Source organism: Oncorhynchus mykiss, chromosome 9, assembly GCF_057628025.1.
Source record: "Oncorhynchus mykiss isolate SJ-2025 chromosome 9, ASM5762802v1, whole genome shotgun sequence".
Taxonomy (NCBI): domain Eukaryota; kingdom Metazoa; phylum Chordata; class Actinopteri; order Salmoniformes; family Salmonidae; genus Oncorhynchus; species Oncorhynchus mykiss.
The window spans coordinates 73,922,594-73,934,465 of record NC_143030.1 but is presented as its reverse complement, the minus strand read 5'-3'; the positions used below and the strand labels follow the sequence as shown (position 1 = coordinate 73,934,465).

Below are 11,872 nucleotides of genomic sequence, written 5' to 3'. Positions count from 1 at the left end.
GTTCATGGTAGGCAAGGCATCCTGTTTCACACCTTCAGTACAGTATCTAACTGGACCTGTCTGCAATCAGGTTCTGAATTAAAGAGCAGCACAGTGAGCAACAGTTCTGCTTTGCACCTGACCTATATTCCATGAGGTTTACTGGCAAGCTTCTAATCCCTTGTCTTGGAACACATTTGACTATGTAAAGCTATGTAGAGAGGTGATCCTGTTCAACTACATGACAGTTTGTATAACCAGCTGTTATCATATTTCACCTCAGGCTTTAGCACTCCAACAGGTCCACTCCAACAGGTCCCTTATGCCCTACCCCGACCATGTTTTTCCAAACAGGGTTCAAATGCCAGGTAATAATTTGGTCAGAAACTAAAAGTATTCTGTTACACTGTACTACTCCTCCCTCTTCTCCCTTCACCCAGAGGCCTGCCCAATGAGAGTTAGCCCTTTGGCCCCTCCCACCGGGAAGGCTCTTAAAACCAGTGCTGTAACTCATTCTCTGTCTATCCACTCGGGTTTCCCCAGCACTCCAGACAAGCCTGCCTGCCACTCTCTCTGCCCCTCAGTGTCCTTCACTCACCAACCGCTCAAGACCAGCCAGGATGTCGGTCAGGAAAACTACCAGCTACACCGTCAAGTCCTCTTCCTCTGGGGCAGCCCCTCGCAGCTTCAGCAGCATGTCCTACTCTGGACCCAGCCAGGGGGCCTCTCGCCAGAGCTACAGCGCCCGTAGCTCCTATGGAGGGGCCAACAGGGGCATGGGAGGTGGGTTCGGGGCCGGTGGTGGAGGCGGCAGCTACATTTCCAGCTCCTCTGCCTATGGAGGTGGCATGGGCCTGGGGATGGGGATGGGTATGGGTATGGGTATGGGTGGTGGCGTTCATGCCCCCATCACCGCTGTCCAGGTGAACAAGAGTCTGCTAGCCCCCCTCAACCTGGAGATCGACCCCAACATCCAGATCGTCCGCACCAATGAGAAAGAACAGATCAAAGGCCTCAACAACCGCTTCGCCTCCTTCATTGATAAGGTCAGCCCTAGTAACCTGTCCCTGTCTATCTGTCTGTCTGTATTTCTATCTGTGTCTACCAATATCTCTGACAATGTACTTTGCCATGAGCTTAAACTGCTATAAAACTTTAGACTTTGAATGAAAAAGGGAAGTACAGAGTACAGACAATCTGTGGGATTTTATGAATCTATCTCTATTAGCTAGTACAATGCTGAGGTGTCTGTGTAATGAACGTGGAACAGTGGAGAATATCTGTAGAAAAGTCCACGTTGTGAAATGCTGGTACACGCCGTGGGAGATCTGTTACAGTGTGTTAGGTTGAATACACGCACAAGCAAACTCATCAGCTTGGAAAAGGGAAGAAAACCTTGACTTGTCTGAGACTGAACGCAGTCAAGCAAACTGCTTGTGCTAGTTTTCTCTGGGGTCTCGAGAATTCACATCTAATGGTTTTGCAGTAATTGTCCTTTTATATGATGAAAACAGAAGTGCAGCAGGGTGGGGTGGGGTGGGGTGGGGTAGAGAGTTTCTACAGAAGGGTGTGTCTGTCTCTGGTTAGAGTAGCTAGTGATCTGGTTTACCTTGGAAATGGCTGCCTGCCCTACCCCTGCGGAGGGGTGTGGACTGCCCCTGCGGAGGGGCGTGGCCTGCCCCTGCGGAGGGGCGTGGCCTGCCCCTGCGGAGGGGTGCGGCCCTGCCCCTGTGGAAGGGTGTGGCCCTGCCCCTGCGGAGGGGTGTGGCCCGCCCCTGCCCTGCTGGACACTCCAAAAAAGGTCACACTCCTGGAACACAGACAGGACCATTTTATCATCACCATCATTGTTACGTTTACATACTTTTTATATTCTTAACAAGTCTTGGAACAATGGAATGAAATTAAATGAAAGGGTAGTCTATACGAAAACATGGAGGGCAACATCGGAACACGGTCAGACATCAATACATAACATTTAAAAGTGATAGCAATGTTTCATATTGCTTTAGTTTAATTGATGCCTGGGGGCCGTTTTCTTAATAGCTTCTCTACTGACTTATCTGTCCCATATGCTTTAGCCTGCACCACTGGGTTCATATTTAAAAAGGGCAGCTGGCTAACACCAGTGGATGGGTTACATACCAAGGAACAAAACGAATCAGAAAGGGGTTTTACCACTGCATGTTTCTAAAGGGGATAGATAATAGTTTGCAGATGGCCCCTCCTTTTTAATCTTGTGATAACAATTCCCTTTCCTACTTATTTCTAAGTATTGCAGTTGAGGCAGCCATTTTATGATCATTCCTGAGGCTCAGTCAGGAGCAATGTCCACTAACAGCCATCTATTTATTTATTTTATCCCCCTATTATAGATGAGCCAACATGCTCTCCGCCTCCCCCATTACACCTACCTGTATACTGCAGTTAAATATTTACCTTCTAGTTGGTTGGATTGGCTTTGTCACGTTCCTCTCAATTCTCTCTCTGGCGGGTGGTCGCCCCACCTCCCGACCGCGCCCTTTCAAAACAGGAAAAACATGAAGGAGGTCTAAATAACTCTATCCCCAACTCTTTCCATCTCCCCCTCTGCCTCCTGTCAGGATGCACATCATACCTTCCTTGGAAAAATTGTTTGCTAGGTCTATCCTCAAAACATCTGTCCCCACAAGCTCCAAACACTAATTTAAACAATAAACACCCTAATTTCTCCCTCGGAGGATTAGAAAGTTCACATGAGGATGACATGAGGATAGTCATGGATGAGTCATGTTAACCCACCATCGATGTTCCTTTTATGGGAGAACAGAGAATAGTCCAGAAACGGAACAATAAATTGTGATAATTTGATAAACTGGTGATCAATGTGCTTATCAAATGAATCAACATCTACCCCCTCTTACATAACACACAGGTACGCTTCCTGGAACAGCAGAACAAGATGCTGGAGACCAAGTGGAACCTCCTCCAGGGACAGACCACCACACGCTCCAACATCGACGCCATGTTCGAGGCCTATATCTCCAACCTGCGCAGACAGCTGGACGGCCTGGGCAACGACAAGATGAAGCTTGAGGCTGACCTGCACAACATGCAGGGCCTGGTGGAGGACTTCAAGAACAAGTGAGTTTGCTATTCATGTCTCTGTCTTTAATTAACAGATGTCGTCAGCCACATTTTCAGAAAAGACTTTGCTTGGGCCTCTGCCTGGCCAGGATATAGTACCATTGGAGGGGTGCAGTAAAGGATCAGGGACACACCAGTATTGTGTAATCTCAGTACTATAGATGGACTATAGTCCATTCTCTTCACATCGTAGTGATTACTACACTGAACTGGCATGTCCTGGAGGAAACAGTAGATTTTACTTGACTGGAGGTGAAAGTCAATTAGATGACTGGATGTCTTTCAGCTTCGCTTACACAGATTGTTGCATCACGGCAACGGAACACACACCAGTGCGCCAATCTGTCAGTCCTGACAAATGATATGAGCACATTAGCAGTCTGTGTCCTCAGGGGGAAATTGCACCAAATAAAGAAACACCTCACAATCTCCGCCCAGATTGAAGAGTGCAGAGCAGAAAACGATTCCCAGAGGCATAGTTGTTATGAACGTAGCATTCATGCCCCCTAGTGTGAAAACGGTATATTAACTCTACTAACATACCATAATAATAAATAGTTACAATTATGACATTGAAATATATCAAATCAAATGTCGAATATATTCATATCTGAACTAAAAGCTAACTTTGCTCACAATCTTCTCCCCAGGTATGAAGACGAGATCAACAAGCGCACCGAGTGTGAAAACGACTTTGTGCTGATCAAGAAGGTTAGCTACTTAAGTTTTTATCCCATCAGTTTTTCTGGCTTTGTTTTGTTGTCATCTTGTCATCTTGTTAACATATGGATTGTGGATGTTCCTCTCAGGATGTGGACGAGGCCTACATGAACAAGGTTGAGCTGGAGGCTAAGTTGGAGAGCCTAACAGATGAAATCAACTTCCTGAGGCAGATCTATGAGGAGGTATGGCACTGAGCTCATCACTTAGCTACTTCCTGTTTACATTACTCCATAACAGTTGAGTTCAAAACAAATACCTCAAGCCATAACCTTATATAATGTATCTGACTCCATCTATCTACCTGATCTGCTAGTCAATTATTATTGACTCTTCGGATCTTAATTACTAGGATATTATTGACTCTTCAGATCTTAATTAGGATGATATTATTGACTCTTCGGATCTTAATTAGGATGATATTATTGACTCTTCGGATCTTAATTAGGATGATATTATTGACTCTTCGGATCTTAATTAGGATGATATTATTGACTCTTCGGATCTTAATTAGGATGATATTATTGACTCTTCGGATCTTAATTAGGATGATATTATTGACTCTTCGGATCTTAATTAGGATGATATTATTGACTCTTCGGATCTTAATTAGGATGATATTATTGACTCTTCGGATCTTAATTAGGATGATATTATTGACTCTTCGGATCTTAATTAGGATGATATTATTGACTCTTCGGATCTTAATTAGGATGATATTATTGACTCTTCGGATCTTAATTAGGATGATATTATTGACTCTTCGGATCTTAATTACTAGGATATTATTAACTCTTCAGTTCTTATTTACTATGATATTTTTGACTCTTCAGTCCTTAATTAGACACTCATTCATTATAACCAGATGTGTTATTGGCAGCTTCCAACAACCGCCTGGATTTGTTTTTTTTCTTTTATTTATTTAGTTATTGAGCTATGGTGTTGTTTGTTGTATACACTGGAATGGGTCTCTCTCTCATGCTGGATCTGCAGTTTTACTGACATCTGTTAGGCATCTTGACTTTGAAGTCAAACTGCTGGAATCAATCTGGTTGGTTTTTCATCTCTGGGGTAGACTGAAGTCTGAAAGTCTTGTCTGTAATAGACCAAGTGTTTGATGGTCTGTCTCTTTCTCCTTCTCTCTCTCTCCTTCTCTCTCTCCAGGAGCTGCGTGAGTTGCAGGGCCAGATCAAGGACACCTCAGTGGTGGTGGAGATGGACAACAGCCGTAACCTGGACATGGACTCCATTGTGGCTGAAGTACGTGCCCAGTATGAGGACATCGCCAACAAGAGCCGGGCTGAGGCCGAGACATGGTACAAGAGCAAGGTATAGTAATGGATTCCTCTATAGTAGATAAACATGGTTTCTCCCTTTGGCATCTATGTTCAGGGCTGCTAATAGCCTTTCAGTACACTGAAAAGGTTGATGTAAAGTCACGTGTTTTCCACACCGACCATGAATCACTAACGAACCCTCTTCTTTCTTCCTGTTGGATGTTTAGTATGAGGAGATGCAGACATCTGCCACCAGATATGGAGATGACCTGCGATCCACCAAGACAGAGATCGCTGATCTGAACCGTATGATCCAGAGACTGCAGTCTGAGATCGACTCGGTCAAGGGACAGGTACACAACCAAGACTCTCAGTGCTAATAAAGTACAATCTTATCTTAAGTGTTAGATTTGTGGCATGTAGACTCACGTGATGTTGACAGAATATACTATTTTCCAAAGGCATTAACAATTTGATTATAAGCAGAAATGATGACATGCCGTGTCTTCGTCTTGTGTTAGCGTGCCAACCTGGAGAACCAGATCGCCGAGGCTGAGGAGCGCGGGGAGATGGCGGTGAAGGATGCCAAGCTCCGCATCAGGGACCTGGAGGATGCCCTCCAGAGAGCCAAGCAGGACATGGCCCGGCAGATCAGAGAATACCAGGAGCTGATGAACGTCAAACTGGCCCTGGACATTGAGATCGCCACCTACAGGAAGCTGCTGGAGGGAGAGGAGGACAGGTGAGATATAACCATGAAAATAGTACACGTCAGCTTGAAAGTACAGTATTATATAGCAATGAAAATACTGTATATTACCAGAAACTAACATTTTCAATTTGTCTTCTTTTCACAACCAGGATAGCAACTGGTATTCAGTCCATCAACATCTCCAAACAGAGCTGTAAGTACATGCCTTCCTCACACCATTTAGCAGACACATTTATCAAAATAAGACCCAGTGTTTTTCACCTTCTGTTTTGTGGTGCATTTAAAAACATCCATGATATTCATGTTAAGCCAACCTGTATTCACAAGTTGTCTCTCTCTGTGTCACCTTACAGCAAGCTACAACTCCTTCCCTATGGAGAGTGCTAACAGCACCTACAGCAGTGGCTACTCCAGTGGTTTCGGCGGTGGTTTCGGCGGTGGATACGGCAGTGGATACGGCGGTGGATACAGTGGCAGCAACTACAGCTCCGGTAGCGGCTACGGTGGCGGCAGCACCTCCAACGTCACCACCCAGAACAAGAAGAGTGTCGTCATCAAGATGATCGAGACCAAGGACGGAAAAGTTGTCTCCGAGTCCTCCGAAGTGGTTGATGATTGAGCGGCTGGATAATGCCCTCTTGTCTACTCTCTTGATCACCATTCCACTACAGTGTAACAATTAAAGTCAAAGGCAAACAATGTTACATGAGCACAAATATAAATGTGGCTGTTAAGCAATAAACAGTTTTAATCCAACCAAAGATTTTAAGGGGACCACAGAATATTTTTCTTGTTCATACTGTATGTCTTATGCCTTTTCTAAGTCTGTACTAAAACTAAATGCTTGCAGGAAATTAGCAAAAAATGAAGTTGCAACTTGTAGAACATTCTGTCCAAACCTCTGCAACCTTGATAACTGTAAAGAGGGCCATTCTCTGAGTTCAGTGGCATGACATGGATGATAATGTGTTCTGTCCATGACAAGCGTTGCTCAGAGTGGGTGTGAATGTGACAGTGCAGCACCAGTGTTCTTGGTCAACCTGTCTAAGATGTCTGCTATGCTAGATAGTAGTGCATGTCTTCCCTGTTGTGTTCTGTTGGACCCCAAAGAAGCTTCCCACCGTTGCCTGAGGTGCTGTTTTTGCTACCAAACAATTAAATGTGTTTTTACTGAAAACTTATTTTGTTGTGTGAGTTTCACATCTTTATTCCTGCACGCTCAAATTCTTGTAAAAGTTTCTCCCAACATGGGTTTCATACATAGTCTCAGTCGATATGAAGTCAGTACTGAGATCATGCTGGTAAAACTGAAATGGAAGGAGACAGAGAATCATCCAGTGGTAGTAAAGGAGAAGATGCGCATTGAGGGCGATGTGCACAGCACCTAAACAAACAACTTCTCACCTGCACACAAGCCTTTCTTCAGCTGTTATACTGTATTGCAATTCCATTCCTTTTTTCAGCTGTTATACTGAATTGCATTCCATTCCTATCTTCAGCTTTAATACTGTATTGCATTCCATTCCTATCTTCAGCTTTAATACTGTATTGCATTCCATTCCAGCATGCTCAAGTGTTCTGGAAAGAAAGAAAGAAAGAAAGAAAGAAAGAAAGAAAGAAAGGGATACAGGTCTATAGTTTTTGACGTCAGATGAGTTGAGTGTTGGTTTCTTGAGGAGGGGAGCAAAAGCCATTTTGAAGTCAGAGGGTCGCCGCCATTGGTCAGGGATGAGTTGATGAGGGAAGTGAGGAATAGGAGAAGGTCTCCAGAGATGGTCTGGAGAAGGGAGGAGGGTATGAGGTTGAGCTGGCAGGTTGCCAGTTGCCGGTTGGCCAGACCTCACTAGTCTCAGAATGTCATCTAGAGAGAGAGGAGAAAGAGGTCAAGGCGTATGATAGTTCTGTGTGAGTGAGACCAATGGACTCAATAGGCTGAGTGAATGAGTAGCGGATGTAGTCAACCTTCTTTTCAAAATGGTTGACAAAGTCGTCTTCATATAGAGGGAGGAAGGAAGGGGGGGGGGGGGGGGGGTGGAGGATCAAGGAGGGAGGAGAAGGTGGAAAATAGTTTATATTTGCTGATTGCCTAGGAGAGGTAAATCCACTCCCCCTCCAATACAGCCACTGATTACCAAAACAAGTCCCAATGTTCCCTGCCCCTTAGTTGTTGACACATTAACCAGGATTATCTGCAAATTATGAGCAGTCAGTAGTTAACACACCAAGTAGGCCACTGGGAAGACAGGCAGCACTTAACGTAGATGGCCCTAGCTAGCAAAAATACAGTATTAGACCACAACAGTTAAATACATTTTTTTTAACTTATCACTCATGGAGATAACAAGAGTTCTCTAGCTATAGAATTTTAACCAATTATTTAATCAGTTATGGCCATGAAAAATGTATGCTGTTCTTCCCCATGTTGAAAATAAGCTGATGGGACTGATTACAGACAAGATTTCTGATGACCCTTCCCAATCAGTCTCCTTGTTCTGTGTGAAATTTGGTGTAGTTATCATCTAGGGTACCATGTGATTACAGAGACCATCCCAATGCTGTCCATTCTGGCTCGATATACCCCAAAATGCATTCATGTATGACCTATGAGCCCACCTTAGGGGGTGTCAATACCATTCTAATCGTTTCATACCTTCATATGCGTTGTATTATGGAGTTATAAACATATCAAATTGCCTTAGCTTGAGATTGTTTCCTGATAATAGAAAATTACATTTCATTCCCTCAATCCTGTTTGCCCAACTAACCGACTAGGGGTCATAACATATAATACAGTGATAACCACATTTAGTTAACTCAGATGCACGGGTATTATACGAAAATATAACCCACAGACATGGACCTTAATGAAAATCATAATTAGATTTAGCTAGCCTACAGTAAATAAATATGTGAAATTTGGCCTGCTGGCCCATGGACTAATATATGTCTATGTCCCAGACTGGGCGCCACAGAGATAAATAAGGCTTACAGCAATTATAAAGCATTAAAGTAGGTTCAAAACTGAACAGCAGAGCACCTTCTCTGTGAAACATTATCAATACGAGCCCTGGTGATACTACTCTCAAAATCTAAAACACCCCTAAAACACTGCCACCTTTTTGGGCAGTGCCCCTGTGACAACAACAATTTTGGATCCCCTTGTGGCCCCCCTAAATGTGGAGTATGAAATAATTTCTACATAACTCATTTTTGCTATCGTTCTTTTTTTACATCCGTTATTAGACAGTGGCAACGTGGAACACTAATTTAACCCACACATTTTCTAGAGGGACGGCTTTAGGCGGAACACAACAGTATCGTACCACATGCAAAATGATATGACAACAATAACGTCTAATGTAACTGGCCCCTCTAACAGTACAACTGGCCCCAGCTTGGCCCCCCCTGTTGAAATGGTCTAGAAACGCCAGTGCTCAGGGCCTGGACAGCTTGCTATCGTCAACTGAAAAATGAATTCCCAAGTTTATCAAGACATTTTGCAGGAGAATGTAAGGCTTCTGTCCACCAGTTGAAGCTCAACAGACGTTAGGTGATGCAACAGGACAACAACCCAAAAGACAGAAGTAAATCAACAACAGCTTGAACAGACGAAAATATGCCTTCTGGAGTGACCCAGTCAGTCGTGACCTCAACCCGATTGAGATGCTGTGGCACGACCTCAAAAGAACGGTTCACACCAGACATCCCAAGAATATTGTGGAACTGAAAATGTTTTATATAGAGGAATAGTCCATAATTCCTCCTGACCGTTGTGCAGGTCATTGTGGAGGTCATTGTGCAGGTCATTGTGTAGGTCTGATCCGCAACTACAGACAACGTTTGGTTGAGGTTATTGCTGCCAAACGAGGGTCAACCAGTTATTAAATCCAAGGGTTCACATATTTTTCCCACCCTGCACTATGAATGTTTACACAATGTGTTCAATAAAGACATGAAAAAGTATAATTGTTTGTGTATTATTAGTTTAAGCAGAATGTTTTTGTCTATTGCTGTGACTTAGTTAAGATCAGATAACGTTTTATGACCAAATTTATGCAGGGTTCACATACTTTTTCTTCCCACTGTAGGTGCAAAAAGTAAACAGAACAGTGGGTCAATTTCCACAATAACTAAGAGCGTTGAAGTGGAAATTAATTTAATTTGTCTTAACTGAATTGACATTGTTGTCTTTAAACCTCTTAAGCTGACAGTCCCTGAAATAGAATTACTTATAAATATATGTTTACATGAATTATTTTAATGATTTCCCACCATTTATAAATCAGAAGACAACCATCCAGACCTTCCTATGACCATGTAACTGTCTTCTGTTGAATAGACTTGTATTTGCTTCTATCTGGTGGTCGACTGCATCATTACATCAATCAATCAATCAATAAAATGGATTTATAAAGCCCTTCGTACATCAGCAGATGTCACAAAGTGCTGTACAGAAACCCAGCCTAAATCCCCAAACAGCAAGCAACGCAGATGTAGAAGCACAGTGGCTAGGAAAAACTCTCTAGAAAGGCAGGAAGCTAGGAAGAAACTTAGAGAGGAACCAGGCTCTGAGGGGTGGTCAGTCCTCTTCTGGCTGTGCCGGGTGGAGATTATAACAGAACATGGTCAAGATGTTCAAACGTTCATAGATGACCAGCAGGGTCAAATAATAATAATCACAGTAGTTGTAGAGGGTGCAACAGGTCCGCATCTCATGAGTAAATGTCAGTTGGCTTTTCATAGCCGAGCATTCAGAGTTAGAGACAGCAGGTGCTATAGAGAGAGAGAGTTGAAAAAACAGCAGGTCCGGGACAAGGTAGCATGCCCAGTGAACAGGTCAGGGTTCCATAGTCGCAGGCAGAACAGTTGACACTGGAGCAGCAGCACGACCAGGTGGACTGGGGACAGCAAGGAGTCATCAGGCCAGGTAGTCCTGAGGCATGGTCCTAGGGCTGAGGTCCTCCGAGAGTGAGAGATAGAGAGAAAGAAAGAAAGAAAGAAAGAAAGAAAGAATGAAAGAGAGAAAAAGAGAGAAAGTGAGAGAGAATTGAGAGAGCATACTTAAATCCACACAGGACACCAGATAAGACAGGAGAAATACTCCAGATATAACAAACTGACCCTAGCCCCCCGACACATGAACTACTGCAGCATAAATCCTGGAGGCTGAGACAGGAGGGGTCGGGAGACACTGTGGCCCCATCCAACGATACACCCGGACAGGGCCAAACAGGCAGGATATAACCCCACCCACATTGGCAAAGCATGTCTATCCTTTCAAATCGCCTGTAAAGAACATGAGAATGTTGTGTCAAGTCACAATGTCTCAGAGACAGAGAGAGAGAGAAAGAGAGAGAGATAGAGTGAGAGGCTAATTCAATAATCAGGGGGATTATTTATGAGCATAACGTATGACCTTTAATAAAGGTCATGTTTGGATTAACCTTTAAAGGCCAACTGCACCTTAGAACCAATTTATCTGGTTTTAAACAGCCTATGTGGCATCAATATGAGTCAGAGACATGAAATCTAGTGTCAACATTGACTACAAAGTGTAAATAGGATAATTATGCTCATAAAGTCAATCTCGTCCACAACTGAGTTTTATAAGTCAGTTTGTCACAATTTACTGGAGGGCTGGGTGTGGATTAAGGTCATGCCCACTTGCCCAGTGCCCACTAACCTGAAAGAAGCAGATGTGCTGATTGCCCTCTATCAGCTGCTAATCATAGCAGCCAGAACCTTCAGACAGTGAGACAGATCTGCCCATTACGCAGCGCCTCAGACTTGTTTACATAAGACAACATGTCGTCAATGTAATGTTGAAGTAACCTTGCTGATGTGGTGGATAGAGTCAATCACTCGAGTCTGACACTTTTTCAGGCAAAATTAGAACTGAGACGATTAGAGTGCACTTGTATCCCAACTACAACTTGTCAATATTCCAAAACTCATTCACAAGCACCTTGTGTTCCCCGTGACCTGTTTAGTAACATGATTCCCTATGAAACACTGCCAGACAAAGGCACACTGGTAACAGATAGTGAGAATGTTGTAA

The 11,872-nt window shown here is 43.6% G+C and overlaps 1 protein-coding gene across 1 annotated transcript; it reads left to right on the top strand.

Annotated features, from left to right (window-relative positions):
* Nucleotides 1-516: 516 nt before the first annotated feature.
* On the top strand, nt 517-6,995 carry krt79 (simple type II keratin K8b (S2)). Its single transcript, NM_001124734.1, has 9 exons — nt 517-1,025; nt 2,894-3,102; nt 3,756-3,816; nt 3,915-4,010; nt 4,990-5,154; nt 5,330-5,455; nt 5,624-5,844; nt 5,964-6,007; nt 6,168-6,995. Exons 1-9 carry the CDS (start codon nt 600-602, stop codon nt 6,431-6,433), a joined length of 1,614 nt encoding a protein of 537 aa, NP_001118206.1. The 5' UTR covers nt 517-599; the 3' UTR covers nt 6,434-6,995.
* Nucleotides 6,996-11,872: the final 4,877 nt, after the last annotated feature.

Bases quoted from the DNA above. Each gene is read 5' to 3' on its own strand.
- krt79 (NM_001124734.1), top strand. From the start codon at position 600: ATGTCGGTCAGGAAAACTACCAGCTACACCGTCAAGTCCTCTTCCTCT. The intron at 4,011-4,989 runs GTATGGCACTGA...CTCTCTCTCCAG, and splicing joins TGAGGCAGATCTATGAGGAG to GAGCTGCGTGAGTTGCAGGG. The intron at 5,456-5,623 runs GTACACAACCAA...GTCTTGTGTTAG, and splicing joins TCGACTCGGTCAAGGGACAG to CGTGCCAACCTGGAGAACCA.